The sequence below is a fragment of the Acipenser ruthenus genome, chromosome 2 (assembly GCF_902713425.1).
Source record: "Acipenser ruthenus chromosome 2, fAciRut3.2 maternal haplotype, whole genome shotgun sequence".
Lineage (NCBI taxonomy): Eukaryota > Metazoa > Chordata > Actinopteri > Acipenseriformes > Acipenseridae > Acipenser > Acipenser ruthenus.
The window spans coordinates 26,912,970-26,940,627 of record NC_081190.1 but is presented as its reverse complement, the minus strand read 5'-3'; the positions used below and the strand labels follow the sequence as shown (position 1 = coordinate 26,940,627).

The 27,658-nt window shown below is 35.8% G+C and overlaps 2 protein-coding genes across 5 annotated transcripts in view; one reads left to right on the top strand and one right to left on the bottom strand.

Annotated features, from left to right (window-relative positions):
- Positions 1 to 14,507, bottom strand: part of LOC117963343 (peptidyl-glycine alpha-amidating monooxygenase B-like) — a 98,545-nt gene extending 84,038 nt beyond the window's left edge. For 2 of the 4 annotated variants that reach the window (XM_058992861.1, XM_058992870.1), the window contains exon 1: positions 14,375 to 14,506. The gene's annotated coding sequence lies outside the window, so the exon portion shown is untranslated. Of the gene's footprint in view, positions 1 to 7,480; positions 7,614 to 14,374 lie in introns of those variants that run through there. The other 2 variants (XM_058992869.1, XM_058992866.1) reach the window with 2 other exon arrangements.
- Positions 14,508 to 22,425: 7,918 nt separating this feature from the next.
- LOC117408869 (putative nuclease HARBI1) lies at positions 22,426 to 25,491 on the top strand. Its single transcript, XM_034014248.3, has 3 exons — positions 22,426 to 22,547; positions 23,351 to 24,235; positions 24,731 to 25,491. The coding sequence occupies exons 2-3, from the start codon at positions 23,458 to 23,460 to the stop codon at positions 25,138 to 25,140; spliced, it is 1,188 nt and encodes a 395-aa protein (XP_033870139.3). The 5' UTR covers positions 22,426 to 22,547; positions 23,351 to 23,457; the 3' UTR covers positions 25,141 to 25,491.
- Positions 25,492 to 27,658: the final 2,167 nt, after the last annotated feature.

Here is a 27,658-nt window from a genome sequence, read left to right as displayed (position 1 = left end):
GTAATTTGACAAATTCCTTCGGACATGTAGCATTTCTCAAAAAAAAAAACAATAATTATAAAAGATGTACTTTCAAAATGCATAGATTATTGTAAACAGTGAAAAATGCTGCACAATATACATATTTATTTATGGGATATACATTCACTGTTTTATGAATAAATGTTTAAGAAAACTTAAGAAAAAAAAAACTTTGGATACATTACAGTAATGAGATTTCAAGAACAAAAAACATAAATATTAACAAGAGAAAAAAAACACTTTACTGCAAGCAAAGTATTGCCTTTCTGTACAATGATACATTGTGATTTAACAAAACCTAAATTTCAGATTTGAACCCAGGGTTCCACAGTTAAAAGTCTAGACATACTGTCCCACCCCGACAGCAGGACCAATTCTTAAGATCATTCAATACACCACATCTTATAGTACCCTTGTGTAGTAAAGTTATGTGACCACATTGTTCTAATGTTTTACCACTGAGGCAAGTGCGAGGTCTAATTTCTTTGTATTGTTTTTGAAAACAGGTGATGCAGCAATGTCATTTCACACAAATACTGTATTGAATTGCCCCTGTCATTTCATTATCCAATACACTCAAACAGCCTTTAGTTTCCAGCTAATTTATTAGCTAATCACCAGATCATTACCATACATTTAGAAAAACTACAGTATGACAAATTCAGAAAGCTGTGCCTTAAGGTAATGAAGCCTTACAAGAGCAGTACCTACAGTATGTACAGACATGCAAAGTCAAAGTCATTTACTGGTATAGTTTTGCATGGCAAGAGAACAGCACTGAAGCAACAAATATTGAAAGAGCAAAATTATACAGCCTGCTCATTTAACTTTCGAACAAAAGTTTATACACCCTAGGCTTTATATGTGAGCGCACATCCACTCCAGCCACACGTACAGTACTGCACACCTTGCATGATCTGAAATGCAGACATAAATGTCCATGTACAGTATAACCATTGACTTCTGACCATCAGTAATACATCTTACAGTACAAATGTATGCTCCTTTTGGGTAGAACCAACAGCAACAAACTACTGTACTGTGCATTCCTGTGATAACTGGATAATGGGGAACTATAGCACAGACTCTGAATGTCTGCTGTAGATCCGATACTGTACCTGTGCAATAGCTTTGGTTTAGACATTTCATAACCACTTGAGGGAGTAATGCAGACATGGGACAAAAGCCACACACATTTGTTGCACGTATTCAAGACACGTTTTCCTAACCCTCCTCCCTCTCCTTTCCCCAGTTGTGAAATCACTTTAGCATACGTGACAGGGAGCTCAAACACAAGACAGCAGCTGGCACAGTCATATTAATGACAAAATAAACCCAAGTTCTCTGCGCTGTAACACAGAAACTACATGGTTGAGTTGTGCTTATGGGACAGAATAAAGTACAGTACATTTTCCAAGAGATCATTCTCATGGCTCGCGTTAAAACCCTTCCCCAAAAAAACACACACAAGGGTTCATGTACAGTACCTTTTAGAAGTCGATTTTAGTTAAGGCTAGAGTGTACTGTACTTGCAGAAAAACACACACAAATTATATAGTATTACTGTATGTAACAAGATAAACATTTTTAAGAATCAAAAAGTAGGGGCCATGTTTAGCTCAAAACTGTTCAGCCAAAATTTGGAATGATGAATTCTGCCCATAAAAGTGTTTTTTGCATTAAGAAACATGGAAGTTTCAAGAAATTCTTCACAGCCAATATGAATTCTTGTCCGATGAGGACATGTTTCATTCTATCACTCTGAACAATTTGTTCTAAACAGTATCCTGCCTGCTAGACGTTAGTCACATGTGCATTTTAGAACTAAATGTCAGACACCAAAGCCACTGCAATGTTTTTGAAAAAGATAATGCTTTAATTCCAGTTTGTGTCGTGCTTCAAGTTGTTTCTGCCAAATTAAAAGCCTCCCTTTGGTCTTCCAAATACAGTACAGTGGATTAAGAATCCATTGATCATACTCTACAATGTATGGCAGTGGTTTATTTGTAGTACTTCTAGTTTGAATTTGACATGATTGTGTTATATAATGTATCCATTTGTTTTCCCAAATTAGAATTAGGAAAATACTGTAAGCAAGCATGCAGTATTACACAATGTTAAGTTATCATTTGCTATTAAAATGATTTAAAAACTATTCCATATACAGTATTGTGTAATGATCAGACACTAGCCAGTTTGAAAAAGAAACATCTTATTATGTCTTTCTTCCTATTGTAAAGATATCACTGCATCTCTCCTAAAAGCATACAGCAACAACTTCATAACCTGGGGGGATATTACTGTACTGTAATACACATCTGTAGTGTCAGTGCAGTTACTGTATAGTATCTTCAGTTCTGCCATTTACTGTACCATTAGGCTTGGTATCAGAGGCCAGTGCTGGTAATCACAAATGCTCAAAACATCATCTTTGACCAAAGACACAAACACATTTTTATTCCAGAGTTCCTGATAAAACAAGCACACTGAACTACAGGAACAATCGTTTCACTACAGTTCTCTTACTGTACATCTACCATTGTGACACATTTCTTCAAATTACATACAGTACCCCCCCCCACACACACACACACACATTTCATGTACTATAATAAACCTCAGAAACATAAAGAAAAGGACATCAGTAATAAAAATCATGTAAATATCACTCATGTCTAAATCCCTTCTACAGAGAAAAATTCAGAGACATTTATAGTGCCAAAGTTAGAAAATGCAGTAACCGTGATGCTTATTTAGTTTTACAGTATTAAAACTGAGAGCAAAACTCTCTAGAGAACAGTATTGGATCAAATGCATGCATGCTTTTTTTCTCCTTGATAAGATCTGTTAGGAACAAGCAGCACAATGGTGACATGTTACAGTGAGGATTTTATAAATGACAAAGTCTGTGAACTGATGCAATGAACTAAATACAAAACTGGAACACTGGGTGAAATTAAATCACTTTAGTTTCACAGGCATCAAAGCAAGCAAGCTGGAAGCATACTGTGTTCAATTGTAAAGCCACATTACAATTCATTCTTACAGTTATAGAAACACTTTCTTACACGTGTGGCTGTATAGACAGAACACACCATAACAAATATATGACATGAACAAGTCAAGTGCACATCATGTAACACCAGAAGGGCATGGATTTAATGTATTTACTATACCATTTAAAACACATAAGAAAATGACAATGCAATGCTACACGCACTACTTATAGTAGTTTACCATCAGTTTGTTTCTGTAGAACAATCATATTCATTAGCTCCACAAAAGAAATTAAAAAAACCTGCACTTTTTATTTTTAGTTTTATCTGCCACCAAGGAAGGAAGCAACAGCCAGCAACTCCCCAGAGGCTTTAACACATTGTTAGTTTAGTCAGGAGTGACGTGACTTTTTAGCTCCTAGATGCAAGCAGACTATGAGCAGGTTACCACACAGGGTCTTTTAAAAATAAAAGAAGAAAAAAAAAACACATTATTGACATTAACTTAAAAGATGACTTGTTGATTATTAAACTGTACACTGTATCACCACAGATCTTGGTCTTGCTATTAGTCTTATATCAATGTGTGACAAATGGAGGGCTACTGAACCTTTCATGGAATGGCCCTATTGACCAAAAAATGACAAAACTAAAATTATTCAGAAAAGTTTTGCTTTCAAAAGATAAACTGATCTCCGTAGGAAATTAAAAAAGGTAATTGGATGGCTGGTTTGCAGTAAGATTATGAGCCCTTGCCAAAGACAAGAGAAGGCATGCAGTAATGTTTTGATTCAATTTGGCCATTTAAAACAGATCTGCTTGACAGACCAGATGCTTGCGAGTAGACTTTGCTTTGGAACAAGTTAGTTGTACAGTATATGGAGTTCAGTGTATATTATATGAATGCACTCCTGACGAGTTTAAAAAGTTCATAGGAGTACTGTCTGCCACGCTTGAGGAGGGCCAAATAACATGCAAATCTGCTGGGGCCGAGTGAATGTGAAATAACCGCAGAACTCCATGAATGTTCATGGAGTAATCTAATATAACAAATACCATGCATGGAAGTAAAATAATATGTCTAACCTGAAATTAAAAATTGAATTCAGAGAATTTTCCTTACTGCACTAGAACAAGCTTCATCTGCTTAGCAACAGTGTGATACACCCAGTCATTCTGTCGTTAATTTGAATGAATGCAAGATCGATTCCAAAAGATCTGCAGCACACTGTAGAATATGAAACAAGTTACTCCCTGCTACTATAAATCTCTCAACATTTGTATAAATTAGTATACAGTAAATAGCTCCAGCATGCCTGTTCATGATTGGCAACCACGTAATCCACCTACTTCTTGGGGCATCTCTGGAGCACTGCCCTGACCTGGTTTACTAGATGATCCATTTCCTCAATCTGTTTACTCTCCTTCAGTAAAACAAAACTATACCAAAATATCACTGCAGTCATCTGCTCTTGTGCTGTTCTAAACAGCTTCAGCACCATCTGCACAGCTGGTCACAGTGCTCCAGTCTGGACCCAGCCCATTTCCTTTTACTTGAGCTAAAGAGGAAATACATCACAAGTACAACAAAAAAAACAATGTTAATCTTGTAATTAAGTATTACAAGAAACAGTATTTGTATGCTGTCTTTTAAATGTGGACAACATTTTCAAACACACAGTACAGTACATGATATCATTTAGCATGGTGTGAAATGCCATCCTGCAAAAACATACGCCAAGCATTAACCCTTTTAAAGACAGATCATGGTTTGCTTTAAAAACTGGAATCACTCTCCTTTGTGAATTAGTGAACAAATCCATAAAGTTCTGCACGACAGCCGCAGTAGACAAACAGTGTATTGTAAGCAGAGTAGATCTGAGATCATTGTTGTGCACCTTTTAATACAGTATATAAAATATAGTATTAAATATAAAGTATTTTAAATTTGCAAAAGCTGCTGCAGTATGAAAAAAGAAAAAAAAAAACCTGACATCACCCACCCACACAGCACCTATCCAACAGGGAAAGGCTTCGTCTCCTGTCATTTTAATTAGGCCCCTGTAGTCTTTTTACATGGAGACTGAATAATTGAAGATTCCGATGCTTAAATCATGTCTTTTACAGAGAATATTAGTTCTTATTAACCCTAATTTCTTTGTCTTGTTTTGTATTTGGATGACTTTAGAACAAGGCTTGATATTTGCAACAAGTACTGTACATGAGTTCCACTATAGCTTTTTAATAGAGGTAACTGTACGCAAGTATGACGGTTAAAATCTGTTCAACAGGGACAGTTCTGAATTAGTTCTAATACGCTTCGTATTTTTTGTGCAGTACATTATGTGATCATTTTCGTTTTGCTTTATTGAAATAACCCATGCTAGCACATGTATTCCCTTTTTTTCTAGTTTCATTCACTGAATGTTCATATATAGTTCTGAACTACAGTCACAAATAACTAGGGTTCTTCGTTTTTTAAATCGATAAATTCCCTCTTTTTTTTTAAATACGTTTTTAATGGTTACGGCTAAAGCTGTCTGAACTTCAGTTTATATTACGCCCACGTATGAAAAGACTGGAGAGTCACAGTGGTGATAATGTGAGATAACTCTACTGCTCGCAGCTATCTGGTCAGGTTTGTATCTCATACTCGATGCAGCCAAACTGGCTACAAAGGAAGTGCGTAATCACGTAGCCAGGAGGTGTTAAAGCTCTCTGTTCACGGTCATGATGAAACATGTGGAACTTGACACATAAAAACTAAGTGACGTTAGCCAAAAACAAAAAACAAAAAACAAAAAAAAGGGATTTTGCCAGGAGCTGCATAAGTTAAGGATTTTTTAGGATGTATTATTGTTTTACATTTAACAATGTGAAGACTTCATTTAAAAAAAATAAATAAAAAAATTAGTAGGCTGTCTAAAATCATATGTAGTGCCATAATAAAAATAGCAATGAACGTTCTTTCAATTTCAGCTTCCATTGCTCGGATGTCTTTGTTCTAAACACAGTCTTCCCGTCGGTTTCTTTAAAACAAAACACAGTATGATCCTACAGTCCCCCTGTGACCTTTGACACACCGCAAGAATTTCTGAGGTTGGCCCTTTTACAGCAGCCCTCAGGTGAATAAATGGAACCTTTTTATACCCGACACCCCTAGCTTATTTGTTCATAGAATAATGGGCAAAAGCTTTGACGTGTCTTTACCAGGACTAGAGAACAAATAAGGAAACAAATAGGTGTGCAATATTTCATGAAAGGTGCAATTTAATATTCAGGATATCTTTATAGTTAATGCTACAGTAGATGCATTGAGAAAGCATAAAAAAACTAGGGTAGATATAAAGAGCTGATAAAATGAGATACTGTAGCTTAAAAGATAACTGTATTGTACTTATTAAACAAGAAATTGTGTAGCCCAACATAATACTCCACCTGCAGGCTATATTTAAACAAAGTACTGTATCCATTGCCATTCCATTTATTGTCGCTCATATAAGCCCATTGTGTTTCGTTAATGTTCATGGCAAGAAGAAAGAAAATAAATTAAATTAAAAAAAAAAAAAAAAAAAACTGTTGGCACTTACAGTATTGGGGTCAAATTAACATAACAGTTTAACAACATACAGGTTTTGTTTGTCCATAGTCCTGCCTTTTTTCAAAGGTACTGTACATGCAACTGAAATTACATAGGCTCCATCTAGTAAACACCAAATGTCACATTCTTTGTATTCCACATACTGTGCAGTTACAATATACTGTATGGATTTAAAAGAATAAGAAAAAAAAGTCAATAATTACCCACCTACTTTTTTTTAATGAAGCAGATGCGATTAACAATTTACATTTTAAAAACATGCAGCTGCCACATGATATTTTAGTGCCCTAGCCTCCCACACACAGTACATGAAGATATTTCATTTAAAAGGTATAAACACACAAACACAATGCACCTAAAAGGAGGATCACAATAGGATTTCCAATCTATCTTCTGTGCCTCTTACACACAAACATCAATCAATTGTGCAATTCAATTTTTCCAGGAAGCCTCCTTGTGAATCAGCTGCTATGATGCTTCCTCTATAAATCTAATGTCATAAACGTCAAGACAGCCAAATTAGTATTGTACTGCAAAATCACAGATCAAGCACCTGCTGCCAAGGTAAAACTAACTGTAATGTATAGATTTATACATACAGATTACAATCACCTCAAAGCTTTTTACTGCATCAATAACTTTAAATATATGGCTTATTCATAGTTAAAATAATTTACACCACATATAGTTCATACCATATTGTTGCAAACGCTGTTTTCTTTTTATATATAATTTTATGCAAACAAGGTAATTGCTGGCACACAAGTATTTTTGCTTGTAAATCACATTATGTACCTGTCAAGAAGCAGACTAAAGGACCGTCATGCAGTAAACACACATACTTATTCCATAAGCTGCTTACCTGCTCACATTCTGCCTCTGAAACACAGTAAAAGAACAGAGAAGAGACTTCTGATCTTCAGCTCGGAGTGACTCATTGGCGAAGAGATGCTTTGAATTAGCCTAGCATGCACACTGACATCATCACCTAAGACTAGGGTGCAGAGGGTACTATGGTAACCGTTCTATGCACTAACAGTCAAGAGCCCTTAATTGTTTTAACAACTTCCTGGGGCTTCAGCTACTGGACTCTGAAATCCCATGTAGAAAATAAAGGTTGTTCTCAAGGCTACAGAACAGAACAGAAAATGACTCCATAACAACTGGATTCATTATTACAGGGCAGCCCTGAGCTAGGATTTTCTTTATGTGATGGAGACACATTTTGAATGAGCCTACAGTACAGCTAATTTTATTTACAATTATGACGATGTCTCCCTGAAACATAATAATAATAATAATAATAATAATAATAATAATAATAATATTGTATGTATTGCAATTGATCCTGCTCTGCGTCTCAATTAATTTATCAGCAATGAAGCGTTGCACCCCTACTTTAAATACATTTACATTTTGACTTGATCTAAAGTACCACGCTGATAATTTGTTTAAACAATGACACTCAACACTGTTTTTACAGTACCGCATGTTCTAAAAATGCAAAACAAGCCTTTTTATAAATAGTCCCATCCAGTAGCTTCTATCCTAACCTTTGGGACTGGGTTAATCATTAATCCTGTAGGTAAAAAAACTCACCTGTCTGTTGAGACAAATGTAATAAACATGTGCTTCAGGAACTCAAATACCGCAGTCACAGGCTGGTAACCAAATCACTTCTTGCCATGATTCTTAATACAGGGTTCACAATCAATACATCAATACACAAACAGGCAGGCTGTACAGCAGGGACACGCACACATTTGTTTTGACATCAATTCAAAATGCTTCTGGTTATTTGTTAGATTTTTTCTTTTTTTTGCTGAATTAATTTGCAGAAACTGGCATAGACTTTTTAGAACAATAATATCATCTAGCTACTGTAATACTTGAGCAACACAAATGTTTCATAATTTAAACAATGTACATTTAAGAAGAATATATGCAAAAGGTCATCTGAGAATATTAACAGAAACAGATTGTAAAGGCTACATTAAAACCTGTACATGTCAGTTTTGAGCCTCTGGATATACGAAACATTTGACATAGTTCAAAATACTTTGTTTGCAAAAGCATTAAAAGATGTTTAGAGGGTTCCTACATAGGAGACTGTGTGGTCCAGTGGTTAAAGAAAAGGTCCCCGGTTCAAATCCCACCTCAGCCACTGACTCATTGTGTGACCCTGAGCAAGTCACTTAACCTCCTTGTGCTCCGTCTTTCGGGTGAGACGTAATTGTAAGTGACTCTGCAGCTGATGCATAGTTCACACACCCTAGTCTCTGTAAGTTGCCTTGGCTAAAGGTGTCTGCTATTTAACAATAATAATAATAATAATAATTTAAAAAAACTGTACCTGTCATGCACTTCCATTCACTATATACTGCAGCTCTCTCAAGCCCATTTTAATGCTTTTGCAAACTTGGAATTACTTGTACAGTACTGTATGTCTGTGTGCCTTGGAACTGTATGATCCACTGCTAGTGTGCCAGTCCAAGCAATTCATTTTCCAACTTCATATCCAGAGCTGCAAAACTGACAATATGTAGACTTTAATGCAGCCCATAAGAAGATCCATTATTGTTCAGTTTCTGCCACTGGTCCAAACAAATCTAAAGCAATTTTTGGAAAAGTTATAAAATGACCTTTTCAAGGCATTCTTCTTAAATGTGCATTATTTAAATTATGAAACTGTTTTATTGTGCAAGCAGTTCACTAGTTAGATGATAGTATTGCTCTAAATATTAAATGCCAGTTTCTACAAATTAACTTTGCAAATAAATAAATATCCCTAAGCATTTTGAATCAGTGTCAAAACAAACGAGCACAAGTTACTGCTGTTCACCACCTCTTACTTTCTGGTAGTTTGTCATACGTTGGCCATTTCTATTACTACTGTATACTTAGGTCATTTCACTTTTTTCATGAATTTGAATTATATATCCACCCTTTAAATAACTTTACTATCATAGCTACTGTACAGTACTGTACTTCCACCAATGACTAGAATGCCTTTACCCCAAAGATATCAAGTGAAATGACCTAGGTACAGTATTGCATGTAATTTGAGAGATGCGTTTAAACAAGTGTAGTACAGTAAAGAAAACCTGTCTAATCCAGAGCCTCTTATGTAATATTATTATTACTAATTTGCTATATCAGATATCATTTTTGTCATAACAAAATAATTACCTTTTTGCTGTTACATGTTCTTTAAAAACCCACCTAGTGGATGGAAGCAACAGGTCAGTAGATTTAGAGAACCCATTTAGGCCTAATAAACTCCCACATTCTATTTCAAAGATAAAATAATAGAAAATAAATATGCAAAGTTTCACAACATGCAAGGACAATCATTTGACAGCCTGTACTACTCTGGAAACTAAACCCTACAGCAACTAATAATGCATGGAGAAAAGAAAACATTTGTACTGGTGCCCAATATATTAGTAGTGTATCCCTTGTGCCTTGATTATAGCACATCTATTAATGCAAGTAGTGCAGAATGAAATGTAGGCTACTTGCTCAATAGGTCTTTGATGGCTTTGATGATGAATATTTTTCTTTAGCATTCTCTCAAAATATGCCTTCAACATTATAATTGAGCTATTAATCCTTATTTTGAAACTGTAAGAGATTAGTTCCTCAGATATATTTGAGGTTTCATATTTTTAGTTGTTTTTTTTTTTCTTTTAAATATCATCAGGCCTGGAGTCAACTAAAATTGTAATTGTGCAATTTGAACAGAATTAAAAGAAAATGACTAATTTCAAACCAGCTAACCACTGCAAGAAACTTACAGTATTTAGCAGTACAGTTACAGTATATCCAGCTGTAAGAAATGCACGGTGACAAACAGTGTACTGTAAGTTAGCATATCTGTAACATGCATTTTAGTACTATACATTCCCTGACACAGTTATACAAAATTAGACATAGCAATATCATAAAAACAAATAATATAGATACATGACTGGCACACAGATGGACAGGTTCCTAAAATATGAATGTAAAAAAATAAAGAAAATAATTTAATCTACTTTTAAAAACAATTTCTTATAATATTTTATTTAATGTATTATTATTATTATTATTATTTATTTATTAGCAGATTGTTAACTGTAATTAACTGTAATTGTTTTGTTTACTCTAAAACGTAAATTAAAGCAATAGAAAATGTATTATTGTTTTTTTTTACTTTTATATTTTGCTAAATCATTTCCAATTCAGATGTTAACACAGTTGAGTTTAGTGAATTGGAGCACTTGGCATAGAAAAAACAGGTGGGTATCAATATTTTTGACAACCTCTGTATATCCCCAGATTGTGAACTCAGTAACTAGAGTGGGCAGCTCCACTATACCCCTGTCACCTCGCATCTCCAGTGGGAGATGAGAAGCGGTTCTGATCAGTCATGCTGTCCTCTGGTTCAGCGATTCATTTTAACTCTACACACTTCTGCTGTCACTGCTTTAGCAATTCCTACTGTATTTATTCAGCCTCATGTAACATTATCACTAACATGCACTAATACTGAAAAAGAGCATTGCAATTGATCAGAAACTGCGAAATTAATATACTGTAGGATGACTTATTTTCCTACAATAATTGTAATGTTTTCAACCCTGGACAATAGGTTTGTTACTGTCAAAATAGTTTAAGATTCTTCATTATTAAAGCTTACTACTGCAATATTAATATACAAGGTATCTACAACTACAAATAATTGAAAGAATAAAGTTACTTTGGGAGGAGCAGAAAACCAAAAATACTAAATACATTGTTTTAAAAACCTGCAAATTTCTCTTGAGATCTATATATTACACACTGTTTAAAGGAAAACAGGTTATAAAACAGGTTATAAAATGGGCAGCAGTGTGGAGTAGTGGTTAGGGCTCTGGACTCTTGACCGGAGGGTTGTGGGTTCAATCCCCAGTGGGGGACACTGCTGTTGTACCCTTGAGCAAGGTACTTTACCTAGATTGCTCCAGTAAAAACCCAACTGTATAAATGGGTAATTGTATGTAAAATAATGTGATATCTGTATAATGTGAAATAATGTATAATGTGATATCTTGTAACAATTGTAAGTCGCCCTGGATACTAAGTCTGCTAAGAAATAAATAATAATAATAATAATAAAATTGTGAAACTTAAACTTGAGAACAAACAAAAGTGAATGTAAGTCAAATTAAGATAAACTAACAATTTTGATGAAAAGTAAAAAAAAAAAAAAAAAACAACATTGTAGAAATCTTAGTGCGGCCCCCAGGACTGAAGTATGGGTAAGCCAGGGCTGCAGTTTATCTTTCTGTAGCAGCTATATACTGCACTTCCACTTAAAACAACTTGCTTCAAACCCGAAGCATCACTTTTCAAAAGTCACTTTGCAGTACCTGTACACAGCTTCTCCACAGAAAAATGAAGTGCCAACATGGAAACTTTAAGACCGAAAATAGGATTATAAAGCTAATACTTTTAGTACAGTAGGTGGCGCCGTCCGAGTATCAAATCATTCATAATGTGATAATTCGCTGTTATTTTCTTGCAATTTCTGTGGATTTGTTGTATTCTTTTCTGAGGAATACCATCATCGAAAAATTGTTGCCTACAGAAATGCAACATGAAGCAATAAGTGCCAACTACTGCACCCCCTGCACTGCTGTAGCTACAATACCTGCCAAGCGAAGCACTAATGTGGGAGCCGCAACTCACAGGCTTACATGGGTAAACAACTCTTAATAGAAGGATCTGTGCCTGAAAATACAAACAAGCGCATTCCTCCTACACACTATTAGACTTGATATGCTGAGAATGAGTCATTTTTGTGTTCAAAGAACTTCATGTCTGAAGAGACGACAGAATAAAGAAAACTAGCTCTTCTAGCTCACTCCCACATGTTTGTAATTACTACCTGAACATGGAAACATGTTAATATATTAAAAAAGACATTAAAAAGGAAATATAAAAAAGATTTAGGAAAACAGTCAATTAAAACTGATGGTTTCACAGACCGATAAATCATCATCACTAATCTTGACATAACATTCCCGGACACGGATACAAAATTCGAGCTATCCGATTGAAAAGGAAATCATCATGACCTGTTTGTGACGTGTAGTCATCCAGACAGATGCCTCCATAGACAGTATACCGAGATTCTGATACTCTCAATGACTTGTGGTAATGAACGTCTGAACCAAGTTTCTTCAGACGACTAGGTACTTCTTTGTAAAATTGAAAGCGTTAATACTGACAGTGTGTCTCGACAGTAATCCCATAACTTATACATTCAAAAATGTGAGGGACAGAGGGGTGCTTGCCTCCACTATATTCGTGTGGCCTGGGATATGCATCCTCAGCAGGGGATTATAAACGCTGGTAAGTATGGCTACAGTACTTATTGCCAATTTTAGCCACAATGTTAGCTTATGTCAGGTACAGCAGAAGCATGCACTTACTGCAACTTTGTAATCGATCTTGTCATTTAGGCATTATAGGGGCACTTATTACAATTGTTTAAATAATTTGGACATGATATAAATATAAATGGATGAATATACTGTCCATAAGAACATAAGAAAGTTTACAAACGAGAGGAGGCCATTCAGCCCATCTTGCTCGTTTGGTTGTTAGTAGCTTATTGATCCCAGAATCTCATCAAGCAGCTTCTTGAAGGATCCCAGGGTGTCAGCTTCAACAACTGTCCAATAAGTACCACACTAACTTGCATATAAACAAAGTACCTGATGTGTCTGTCTACGTGGGTTATTAAACCTATTGCCACAGTTAAACAAATGTACTACTTTGATGTTACTGAAAATACACACTATTTCAGATATCACGCATTGCTAAATCAATATATATAAGCAAGCAGTATTACAGTAAAACGCAAAAAATGATGTTGTACTTGAATTTATATAAAGTCCTTACTTTTTGTAAAGGAAAGTCTGGAGCACTCATCTTACAATTCTGTATAACATTTTAACTGGATGGTCGACGCGCCCATTTGCAGACAGTCTGCACAAAATCATTCATATGGAATGCGACTACTGACATTGTGTTTAACATGTCATTATTTTATTAAACTATAACCAGTGCCCCCAGATATCAGGCTTTCTTTATACAGCATAGTTTAAAACACAATTAATATCTTCCAGATTCAACCTGTGGTTAAGCCGGAATCCATTCACAAACAGACACATTTTGTACACAAACCATCGTTAAATCGTACAGATTCAGAAGAATTGAATCCACTGAACTCGATTGAATTTGGCATGCCATTTATAAACTCAGTACATTCGTTTTTTGGATTCAAAACAATTCGTTTCAAAAGCCAGGATCGTGTCATTGTGCAATGTAAACGCAGTGCACAATACAAATCGCTTCGGTAAAGAGAAGATTTAAACTGTTAATGGAATTTTAAAAACAAAGTCTTGTTGACTGTTGACGGGCATCACAACACTGACTCAGAAGTTAACTATTTGAAAAATGTTAAGCAAGTAATAATAACCAATCCTAATCACTACACCGTACCAGCAAACCACAGTAACAACTGTCAACATGTAACTAACGGACAGTGTGTTCTGTTTTGTGCTGTTCGCTTTTCACTTTTATTTATATACCGGGATCTACATTCAAATAAATCAAGAGTTAAAAAGTTGCGAAACAGCTCAGAAGTTTAGTTTCAAATCAGAAAACAAATAGGGTGTATCTGTTAGACTTCATTAAGCAATATCGTGTTTTTTCCTTCACTTACCTATTCTGTGTTCCTTTCCATTAAATTCCACTCTGTATTGCCCAGCGACTCCTCTTTCCTGTGTCTGTCTTTCCATGTTAATCAAGTAGGCTGGTCTAATCGTTCATAGGAGCAGGTCGATTGAACTGGGTGGAGCTCCGAGTCATCGATCGTGAGGAGGCGGTTGAAGGTCTTTAAAGCTTTGTGGTTGAAAAAATGTCAAACAATTGGCTTATTTTTACAAGTACTGTATGGGGATGCATTTGAACAGCTTTTTACCTTAAAATGTTTGACAGAAGGTCCAAAAGCCCAAAAGGTCCTATCGGGAGACGTAAAGTCTTGGACTTGCCCTTTATGACAGACAGAGTGGAACATTACATTTTCATTAATGGCGTTTTAGTAGCACATATATCATGTCTCACCCATTTGGTGTGAGACAAACATTTTGGGAGCTTTTTTTGACGGCATATTTGAAGTCTCACTTCTAAAAGAAAAAAAATAAATGACTGTAAACCAGCATTCCTAAATCTCACTGCCATTTTTTCAAACCTCACTCATTCAAACCTTGAGAATTTAATGAGAATTAACCAAATGTACTGTCCATGGTTTACTTCTTTAAAGTTATCTGGTATGCATTTGTCCATTCAGCCTATATAGAACCAATTACAGTAGTTCAACTGGCTTCATGAATCCAAGGTGGCTGCTTGAGTTTTTTTTTTTTTTTGTTCCCCATGCTTTTCTGTTTTCAACCCCATCATTGTTCTTTTTGTACACAAAGACAGGTAACACATGCAGCTAGGCTGCTGCTCCTGGACTTACTCCACTGGAGAGTTTAACTTTAACATGGACCAAAGAAGGGGATAATATTGTACAGTGTCCCTTAATCATGTTCACTTTCAGTGGCATCTCTGGGCCTCCTGAACTCATGTTCTTTGAGAGGACGGGCTTATTGAAGAGCTTTATGTAAAATGTACTTAAAGGTGGAGTTAACTGGTGCATTTGGGAGACAGTTACAATAAGTGTGGGTTGTGGGCAATGTACATATAACAACCAAACTTCTTTCCAGGCCTCCCCTGGAAAGAAGTTTAGGATAAATACATTCAAAATGGCGGACTGCCTGCTAATGGAGTCCAGGAAAAATAACTCCAATCAACACAGCATACCAGGTAAACCACTCCCAGTATTCAGTATGCTCAAGCTATTTAATTTATGTATGACCTATACTGTAAGGTTGTCATTTGTCAAAATTACTGACAAAATTAAAGTGCAGCTAGCTTCAAATTAAATTATTTTTTTTACGGTCTTACCTTTTTATAATGTCTATGCAATGAGAATTCATATAGGTGTCAAAATAGGCCCTTAAAGGTTAGCCTTAGTGCAAAGTTAATTTAATGACCAATGACAGTTCTGGACTTGGGAAGACAGCAGTATCTTATGTGATTCCTGACCTTTTTATGAAATGCTGGCAGCATTAGACAAGTAAAACTTTAACATGTAGTTCAGAAGATGAGTGTTGCTGTTCTGAATAATTCACTCATTAACCAGGGGGACACACAGTGGGTGGAAAACTACAGTCTGAATACCACCTGCATCAGCTCTTAATCTAATCACGGAATTGCTTCCAAGCAACAAGGGTTTGTAGGGATTCATTAAAACCTGCCATGCTGGCCGTGTAGATGTTGAAGGATCATTTTGTGTTTGTGTATCATCCCTACTGCACTACTGTATGCACAATTATTTTTCATTTTTTGAACCTGAATGCTTCTGAGTGTGTGTGATAGTATTGAAAAACATACAGATTTAAAGGGACAATTGGAAAGAAATGTCACCATGTATGATAAAAAATGAGATTTTTAATGATCTTATAACATCTATGCCCTGTATCCATGGAGATATTCAGCTGAAACAGAATTAAAGGCATAGCCTCAAGGTCACTAGGTTATTCCATCAATTTAACAAATATGCACAGTTCAGGCACATAGCACACACAAAAGAAACGGAGAGAAACCTACTGAAATAACTGAGTGCATTGAATAATGTTTACCCCAACATAATAATTAGACATTCTTTCTTTTATCAGTATCTTTAGCTTTGTCTTCTTGTGGCCTGTTCACCATTATAACACCATTAATTTTTAAAAAAAAATATGCATCACTAAGCAAGTGGTTTCAGAATAGCCTCATTGCATCATTTGCAATTATCTTACACATTCCTTTTTAAAGTGAGCGATATTTAAAAAACAATACTTCTTGTTGTTTAGCATTATCAGATGTCATGAGTAATACAAGATGGTTTAAAATGAGAAATAAAAGATGGTTTAAAAATGGCTCAAACATTTAAAAAAAAATATGAAAAGTAGGAGAAATTACCTTAAAATGAGCAAACTGCACAGAATGGCACTAGTTCAACATAAAGTATTAACATGTTGAGGGACACAAGTGGAGAAAAAGTATGTTCTCCAGTACACTCAGTATTTATTTTTTAATATGGAGCACCTGCCAACTGAGAGCCTACTATCAGCCATTTATGAAAGTTTGCTTTTTGTATAAAATGAAACAGTCACGTATCCTCCACACAAATGTGTGTCTGTGCGTGTGTGTGTCTGTGTGTGTGTGTGACATGTCACAGGAGTTTTCTATTTTTTATCTAAAGAAAAATGAAAGCGAACTAGTAGAGTAAAATTAATTGTCAAACGTTTCAACTAGTCTTTTATCTTCTATATTAGGTTTTTCATATATATTTACTATATTTTCATTTCTTTTGTTTAAACACTTTGTTCTTGCAATCTTGATGCTAATATTTTATATTAGGCATACCTGTATGAAATGTTTTCTGAGCTCACAATTATGCAATGTTGCCATCTGCTGGTAAAATGGTAGATTTTTCATTCCGGGTTTTGCCCGGGCAGATGAGTGCCCACAATTTCCCGGTCAAAGTCCAAAATGAATCTCAAAGATCTTTCATTTTATGTTTTCAGTGGACAGAAACAGAGCTACTTTTAAGCCTGTTTAAAGACAGGTAATACGGTTTAAAGGCATAGTGTGGACAGGGCCTAAGTGCAGTTTTAATACACACACACACACACAGTTGCTGCGCATTAAGTAACCAAACTGAATTAATAACAGAACTCGCTATTTGTTCTGAACCGGATTAACTAGTGCGGTTGTCGCTGCCTTTTGCAACCAAACTCTGTGTGTACTTAAACCGTATTAAGAGCAAAAGGTGTACTCGCAACCACATTTAGGCTGTGTGTGTACAAGTTGTCTCCAACCAGAAGAACCTGCCACGGAGTCTACACGTTGTCAGATAACATGACCTACTCCCAGCCATTTACCCTTTGCACAGCTACTGTACAGATAATAAACTTAATGTTTGTCAAATCATTTTTCCTTTTAAGTTTCTTTAAATATGATTATATATTCTACAACTACAGACTGGATTCGTGACCCCTGATTGGTATTGATATTGGACTATGTATTGAATGAATATTGTAATTAAATAATAAAGCTGACAACATTCCAATTGCACTAAATATGTTTTTTAAGTGTTTATCATCAATGGCAAACCTCCAAGGATAATATTTGAATATGAATGAAGAACAGAAGATAACACAACCCTCTTTTCTTTCCAGTTAACAGGCCCCTAATTGAATTCTGAATAGGCTTCCATAAACTCACACAGAAAATTGACATCCAGGAATGTACTTTAGGATAATAGTAGATAAGTGATATTTCCTAGAAATGTGTGATATGCCTCATTGAGATGTAAGATCATACACAAAGACAATTACCATGAATAATAAATGTACCCCACCCCAATGTTTGGACTTTTATATACAGTCACAGTAATAGTTTTTTTATGAATACAATAAATGTGAGGTTGATGAAACTGTATAAAAGCACAAACCTGCAGGGACCTGTCATTGCCTTCAGGATGGCTGCTGTGGTGCACTTCCTGATGTGGCGAAACTTGCCTCTTGTTGAGGAGAGGCTGGAACACGTTCGGAGGAGAAGGGCAAGACGAAGAAGACCCTGCATATCCAATCCCAGGGTCACTTTGTTTGGGATGCCAGAGGATGCGGTGCTAAAGCGTTATCGTCTCATTCTGCAGATCATCCTAGACCTAACAGCTGAATTGAGGAATGAGCTAGACCCCCGCGTCAATGTAGGGGCCACTATCCCTGCACAGGTGAAAGTGCTGTGTTCTCCGCACTACTTAGTCTCTAGTTCCTTTCACACCACAATTGGAATGTCTGGAGGGATAGCCCAATCCACCTTTTCCAGAGTGTTAGGCACATTTCTGGATGTCATGCTGAAAAGGGCAGGCCAATACATATCATTTCCTAAAGATACTCGCATAACTGATGTTGGCTGAGGCTTTTCCAAACTGCTTCATGCTGAGTGACCTCAGCCGTAAGGACTCTCAGCTCCTACTCTGCTCCTTCTTTCCATGCGCCAAGAGGACTTTGCTGTCCTTGCTCTGACACATTTATTTTTTTTGCTTTCTATTTTTGTGTTCCACAAATGTCATACAGCGACTACTGCTCTCTGTGCTCCTAACTCTGCATATGTGGCCACTAAATAGACAGATGCACTCTTTGAGACCCTCACTATCATAATTGCGGATCATTATTTGCATTGCTCTTAAGCTTACAAAGGGCACAGTGCATAATAATTGCTTGGCTGCAATGCAATTTGAATTTTGCATCCGCAATTATTTGCACTGCGCCTATACTTACATCACGCCCATAGTGTGATGTGTATTTGTAAATACATGTTCATGTATTTTTAATGTAAGTTTGGCAGGGATGGGGTTAAAATCTCATTCATGTGAAACATGTGGTCAGGCTCATATTGGATAATTGATTGCCAATTTAAGTAGACCGCATGTATAAAAGCTCTGGTTTTGTGTTTGTATATTTTGTTTAATTGTTTAACTCTTTTGTTTTGTTGTAAATAAGTGTACAAAAAACGCTTGAAAACTGTAATATCCTGTCTCCTAGCTATGCTATTCCTGCTGATGGCCATCGTCCAGATACCCAACCACAAGCTATTCCATAAATCTGATCTGTTTTGCATTGCTAATAGTTACTATCCATAGGTCTCAAATGTGCAATTTTGAAAGAAACATATGTTATAACAAAATGTTTTGTTTTTTTTTAACTGGAACTATAGAATGTTCTTTTTCAAAGCCTTACTCTCAGAACATCTATTCCTCTTGTACTTCCTGGGTCATTTCAGCCCAGTAGTGTCTTCTGGGTCAAAGCATGTTACTGGATGAATACATGTGATGTATTCAGATGGTTGATTAATGACGACCAAGAAAGCGCAACACTATCTAAAAGCACAGATTGCAAACAGATTTTTCACTTAGTGTTGTACCAGATTTATTCACGATATTCCACATTTCTGGTTAGTTCTATAACATCAGCAGTTTATTTATTTCACAAAAAGAGGTGCACATTCAGCCAGGGGGTGAATGCTTTGTGAATATAGCTCATTTTTTTTTTATACAAACACAAGTTCACTATAACTTGTGTTTCTTTTAAAACCTTCTCAGCATAAATGTAATATAGTAATTGAATATGATGTAAAACACCTACAAGGAAAGCACAGTTATTATATTATTTTTTCTTTTAATTAAGTTTCATAAATAATAATAATAATAATAATAATAATAATAATAATAATAATAATAATAATAATAATAATAATAATAATCTTACTGTGATTTAAAAAAAAATTGGGGTTGGGAGGGGGTGTGCAGATGTGAATCCATCCGGCAGGCAGCTGCTATTGCAGACTCCCTGTGGCTCTCCATGCAGCAATCTGTCTTATTCCTGCCCTGGAGAGACCCTCCTCCAGGGATTGTAACTGTAAATCAAAGGCCTAACTATTCTATCCAGTTCCTAGGCTCTCTCTAAGGCTGCCAGTCGAACTGCTCATTAGCACAGATGGAGATGTGGACACCTGTCCCCTAGTACTGTAGCTGTGCTGGGATCACCAGAATCCATTTAAAAAAAACCACTGAACAAACATTGGAAATTATTCCCTGTCATGATTCACCTGCGCTCGATTCAAACCAGTCAGGCAAAGACTTGAAAAAAAAAAAAAGAATTCAAGGAAAACAAAGGGTGTTTTAGGTTTCAGCCTGATCAAGCCAATTTCTACCCCCGAATGGAATGATTAAAACTAGGGTTAAATCTGGAATCAACCAAAGATGGTTATTAACCTGACAGTTTTATTCAGTAATGATGTGAGTCTACTATACATCAATGGTTTAAAAATAAATACATGAAAACAGTTCAAACATTAAACTTAAAACTCAGACCCTAATTACAGTATATTGCATACCTACACCCAGACCGTCACATGGCAATTATTACTCCCATTACTCCCAGTATGACCCATGATTCCAAATAACACCATCTAAGATGGCTCTGTGTTTTTGTGTGTGTGTGTGTGTGTGTGTGTTTTAGGTGAACCCCAGCAGATGGCACTTCATCTTGGTGCATGTAGGTGCTTGAACTGTACAGTACTGTACTGCAGTTGTTCAAGAGATATTAACTGCATCAAATTTGAGTGATAAAATCATTTCCAGAATAAATAATAGTTAGATATATTTTTTTAAAGTGTAAGTAAATAAGCAGGTCTGTTGTTAGTCATACAGTGGTCAACTAGAAAACAAAAACAAAAAAAACAGTATTCCCATGATAAAGCACTTACACTTCAGCATGTTACACTTGAGCACGATGTGTTTATATTTATTGATAATTGATTTGGCAACATATTAGAGGGTTTCTTTAAACTGTAGATTTTAGGAGGTTTGTTTTGGTGTATTTTGACAGGGTTCTGGTAAACTGGGGTTGTAGATTCAGATGTGGGTTACTGCCTGTGAAGTTCTGCCAAAATTTGACAATACTAAATAAATCAATTGGCTCAAAGTGGTAGAGCTAAAGTGGGAACTCATACTGCCCAGTCTGCCAGTAACTATTTGAGAATCTGCATTGAGACATACACTCTCTAGGGTACTGTATTTGTCAGCTCACAGTAAGATTGGTCATGACAGCTAAATCTGCTTTTCAAAACATTTTCTTAATGGCAGTATGCGTGCCTAATGAAGTAAATGCAGCATAACATGTAATATGATGGAGTGCATTTAAATAAGGATATACACCTTCTGAACGTGCGGATTCAAATCTTTTTCCCCCCAGTAAACGGCACCACGCTGGCAAAGTTAACAAACATTATAGTTGATACAACAAAATGACATACTAGCCATATATCTCAATAGTCAGTGTAGCAGCAGTGTAGAGTAGTGGTTAGGGCTTTGGACTCTTGACCGGAGGGTTGTGGGTTCAATCCCCAGTGGGAGACACTGCTGTTGTACCCTTGAGCAAGGTACTTTACCTAGATTGCTCCAGTAAAAACCCAACTGTATAAATGGGTAATTGTATGTAAAATAATGCAATAGCTGTATAATGTATAATGTGATATCTTGTAACAATTGTAAGTCGCCCTGGATAAGGGCGTCTGCTAAGAAATAAATAATAATAATAATAGTCATTCGATCACTGGTATCGCTAATATAGATTTATTTAATCAATTACAAATATATTCTAGATTAGCAAAGATTCTACTGTTTTAATACTTATGTTGTACAATATAGAGAGAGATATACTACGTAAATATATTGCTACAGTAAATATATTCTGCAATGAGCCATATTTAAAGTGGATTTGCCATGCTAATTTTGAGAATTGTTTTAGTAAAACAAAACAAACTGCTTATCGTACAGATTAAAAAGAAAACGACAAAGTTGCATATATTACCCCCAAAATGAATCTCCTCAGTTATTTATTTGAAGCATTTTAATATTATTATTTTATATTTTTTATTATTTATTTATTTATTTATTTATTTATTTAACATGTTACAGGGTATATTATTTTTTTATATGAAAATCTGAACAGCACCAGGGTTGAGCTGGGCTAAGAAAAATAGTTTCACCGTAATTAGTCTTCCTTGCCACCAGAGGGCCGAGCAGAAGGCAAAAGAAAATCTTTCAGCTTCTCTGGTTTGATCGTACATGTCACATGAGCCAATACAACCAATAAGCCAATAGGGTAGCCATGTTTAGAGACATTGTTTGAAAATAGAAGACCGCTTGTGTCAGGTTCTTTGGTTTGATGCAGGTAATTGTAACTTTAATTCTTTGATAAAGTGATTTGGAGTATCATTTTGTTATTTTATATTGTATTCCTGTGTATTACAACATTCACGAACCCATTACTTGAAGTGTTTGTCTTCTTGAGTTATACTTTTCTTACAAGTTTTATTTGTACGTTCAGTTGTTGTCCTTATGAATTGTTGCAAGTCTTTTTTTTTCTTTCTTAGTTTAAGCTGCAGTGTCTTAATATGCAATGTACAATCCTGATATATTTTATGCCCTGTGTCCAGTTTATTGCTTGAGTTTTTGCTGCCAGTCTGAACTGCATGCAGTTAATAGGTTGTGGTGATTTATGATACAGATACACTGTAATATTGGGGTGGGGGGTGTCTAGGTATGCAGTATACTTTAATTAGGTTCTGAGTTTCAAGCTTACTGTTTGAACTGTTTTCATGTATTTATTTTTAAACCATTGATGTATAGTAGCTGCACTTCATTACTGAATAAAACTGTCAGGTTAATAACCATCTTTGGTTGATTCCAGGTTTAACCGTAGTTTTAATAATTCCATTCGGGTGTAGAAATTGGCTTGATCAGACTGAAACCTTGGTTTAAACCTAAAATCAGAACCTTTTTGTTTTCCCTAAAAAAAATATATTTTCAAGTCTTTGCCTAACTAGTTTGAATTGAGTGCAGGTGCTTTCATGATATGGTTAGATGCACAGTAAACAGGGAAGCTAGTACTGTATCTACATTGTGCTGTTTTGCAAAGACTAACATGATTTCTTTCTTTCTTCCCCTTTTTTATTTTAACTAAATGGCTGACAGTGCCCACTATTATACATGTGAAGTATTGCAGTAATTTCATGAGGTGGAAAAAAATGACTTTCTGAATAAATACAATTTGGTGGAAGCTAAGTTGCTTGAGCTTCATTATGTCAATTCTTTCAGCTGCAACTCAGCTTGTTGCAGTGCAACTTAATTTAATAGTAGAACAAGGAGGGGTAGAGGGGGAGGAAGAGGGGGAGGAGGCAATGGAGGACGCTGCAAGACCACATGTGCACCAAGAAGGCACCCACCGCCGGCTTCGCAGGCCGAGAGTGTTCAAGCCGAGGACAAATTTCCTGGACATGTCGGACCAGGAAATGCTAAAGAGATTTCGCCTTGACAGAGCTGCCATTCTGGAACTTGGTGACATTTTAAAGGGAGATTTGGAGAGTCGAACCCGCAGGTGCCACGCTGTACCTCACCATTTAAAGATCTTGGGAGCGCTATCCTTTTATGCCAACGGGTCATTTCAAAGGCTTAGTGGTGACCGACTGGGACTAAGTCAGTCCACCATCTCCAGGGCAGTATGTCAGGTCACTGATGCTTTGGTCAAGAAGGTGACTGATTATATTTCCCTTCCTTTGACATCTCAGCAGCAACTTAAAATACAAAAAGAATTTTGTGACATTGCTGGCTTCCCCAGAGTACTTGGTGCAATTGATTGCACTCACGTGGCAATCCGAGCACCTTCCCAAGATGCTGACCTGTATATAGGTCATAAAAAATCACATTCCGTCAACATGCAGGTGATTTGTGACGCGTCAGGCATTATCTGGAATGTTTGTGCAAAATTCCCTGGTTCCTTTCAGGATTCTTATATCTTGTCTAAATCCTCGATATACAAGATCTTCGAAGGCAATGATGCCCCAGATGGCATTTTATTGGGTAAATATACAATCTGTCTATAATATTTGCTGAATATGGTTTAACATTGTGAATCTTTATATCCGGTCAGTAAAACCGTCATTACAGGGTTCCAGATTGTGGCTAAAATGGTCGACAGTTTTTGCCAATTTTTGCCAACTATCTTTTTGAGTTTAGGCACCATTGGTGCCTGTAATCCAAAAATAATGCCTCTTCCTTCAAAAACATGTCAATATTTATGAATGCGTGATGTAAAAGAAAAAGAAAACCACATATCACGTTTTTCAAACTAAAGTGTGAAACAGACGGTTACAATCTGACTCCTAAGCCTAAGGTTTTGTCTGGAGCCCTGCATTGCAATGTCCACGTGTATCTAGAAAGGTATTTATATATTTTTGGACCTGTCTGGACCAAAGAATATTGACACATATTCTCAAAATATAAGTTTGTTTCTCAGATGTGTTGAATTGTCTGGATTATTTGTTGTGTAAATATGTCTATCTGTATTTTGTTTAGGTGATGCAAGCTACAGTATTAAACCTTGGCTCATGACTCCCATTGCCAATCTCCGGACCCAAGCAGAACAGAAATATAATGAAGCTCATTCCTCTACTTGGAAAGTCATCAAGCGAACCCTTGGTTTATTAAAGACAAGGTTTTGCTGTCTTGATAAATCTAAAGGTGTGCTACAGTATAACCCTGAGATGGTCTGTAAAATCTTTGTGGCGTGTTGTATGCTTCACAACATTGCAGTCCGTCGCCGGTTAATAAACGACCAAGACCAGGACGGCATCCATGCTGAGAAGGAAGAGGGTTCAGATTCACAGGAGGATGCTCCAGACCCTCCTGTATCTGAACTGAATACTGAATGTGAGCAGGATGGATACAAAGTTCGTAACCAACTTATTGACAAATGCTACTCTTAATTATGTAGGCCCTGGAAAAACTTATCAGAAGGGAGATGGCTACACAAGCATTGTCAATAACACACATTCATTTCGGGCTGTCTTTAGCGACCTTCATTCTAGACATGACCCAGACATAAACATCTCATCCCGATTGCTGGGCATGTGAATTGTTGCTGAGCATTTTGTACATTCTGTTCCCCCACCCAATGTGTTTTGCACTTGCATAATCTGCAGTAGACTGAAAATGTGTTGCATGTAATGTTGAACGGGGTTAACTATTGCCTTGCTCGCATACCAAGAGTATGTAAAAAACTAAACACTAAGGAAAAGGGGACCTTTGATGCTATAATAAAGTTTTTCTAATATTAAGGGTTTGCTGTGCCTTGCTGTAACATTTATTTTTGTAGTCATTGTATATAAATTGTTCTCCGTATAGTCTAGGGAGATGAGGTGTCATGTACTACATGTTTCGTGCAGAGGAGTTTCATACTCATTTAGAATGAGTTCTACAGTTGGCTACAATAGTAAAGTAAACCTGAAATGCAAAGTTAGCTTGTTCATTAAACACTACAATATTATCTTTGATTAATTAATTCTTTGCATGGTCTTCTTAATCCCTGCTGGAGCTGTTCAATATCTACATATGTTTCACTTTTAAGCAGTGGTTCTCAAAATGTAGCTTAAGGAAACTTGGGTCTGTTGCATACACTGCTCACAAATTATCCATACCAATGTCAAAGAGACAAATTACAATTTACTGAGTTTGTTCTGCTTTTGCTTTCTAAAACATAAAAAAAACATTTTAATTTTACAAAGTAACTTAAATGTACATATGCATGTTAACAATTTCTAGGTTCATTTTTATTTTAACCATTTAGTTTGTACAACCCTGGAAATCCACAACTGCATATGCAACATCGGGTCATAAGTCAATGCTACAGATAATCATACCTAACACCAGTGTCACAGCCTTTGCTGTCAAGTAAACAGCCAGGCTGCAAATAAACATGCAGTTACACTTGTGTGATCTGACACTGATGCACAACCAACTGATCAAGTATGTACTGTAGCTGATACATCTTTATATGCCCACTATCATCCCTGATGTTCCACCACAACCCCCAAGCAGAACCAAAAAGTTTGTAATTGGGTAAATATAAAATGTAATACTATACTTTGGCAATAATTGTAAATTATTATTATTTGTTTATTTATGCCAATTAATATTCTCTCTTATTCAAATGTCACTTTCTTGGGAGGAGGAGGAAGGACATAGAAACTAGACATGTATTGAACATCAAAGGATATGGGGATAAAAATTGTGCTTGATATTGTTTTATTGTTGTGGCATACTTTATCAGTAAACCACCAGAAAAGTTGATTCTACAGAGATATCTTTGGCTTTATGAACTTAGTTTAAATACAAACCAATTAAAAAACTGACTCATTGTTTTGAGGCTTATTGTGTAAAACCTGTAATACAGTATCATTTGTATATGTGTTTGCCCTACAGCCCTACATGACTTGCAGATGGTACAAAATTTGCAATCCAAACCTCTAGAGCAGTGGTGTGCAAACTTTTGATATGCGCCTCCCTTACTTAGTATACATTTTGTCCTTTATTATCTGAGAACTGCTGGAAGTAGCCATGGTAAGGTTCTTTGACCAAATAGGAATAAATAAGCATACACAAAGGGTTTAGATACCTCTTCATTCAGTATTTTATTTAATGTGACACCATGTATTCAACTATCAAATTATTGCCATTTGACTCATCAAATGATGGTGCTTTATAGTTTTGTTTTTTTATAAGCAATGTTAAAAAAATACTGAAGCTACTACAACAACAAAAAATGCAGCCCTTTACAATACATAAATTAATAAATAACAAAGCCCTTATATATACTGTATATATATATATATATATATATATATATATATATATATATATATATATATATATAAAAATAAGAAAACACCAAAATACAAAACTACAATTTTTGAAAGTAGGTTACTGTATATTAACCTGTGCTATGTTACATTACATGTTTTTAAAGTTGCACTTTTATTTTTTTCACCTTTGCTCAACTTTATACGGTTAATCTATAACAGATAGAACAGTGGATTCCACTTACATTATAAATGACAGATAATATTAGTTTAAGTCCTGTCGATGTTAAAAAGCAATAAAGTGTTAATAAACTTTAAAAAGAGGAGGGGATCTTGTGGATCTATATTTGTATTACAACGCACAAAAAAAAAACAAAAAACTTCAAATAGTCTAAGATCCTGGTTTTAACTTTATATGTTTGATAAACTGGTCTATGGGTTGGTTCTAATTAACTTGATCTTCTGATTAGTATACTGCATTTGGGACTAAATTTGTTCATTTCATTGAGATTTTCTAGACCTGAAGTTAGATGGCTTGAAGTGGACTAAACCAATGGTACTGTACACTGCAATTGACCCTCCAAGTCTAGGAACTACTAGCCATAGTGCACTTACTTTTACAGTGTATATAATGGGTAAAGCAAGG

Excerpts from the sequence above, each read along its gene's own strand:
- LOC117408869 (XM_034014248.3), top strand. The coding sequence starts at position 23,458 with ATGTCAATTCTTTCAGCTGCAACTCAGCTTGTTGCAGTGCAACTTAAT. Across the intron at positions 24,236-24,730 it reads CCCAGATGGCATTTTATTGG|GTGATGCAAGCTACAGTATT; the intron begins GTAAATATACAA and ends TATTTTGTTTAG.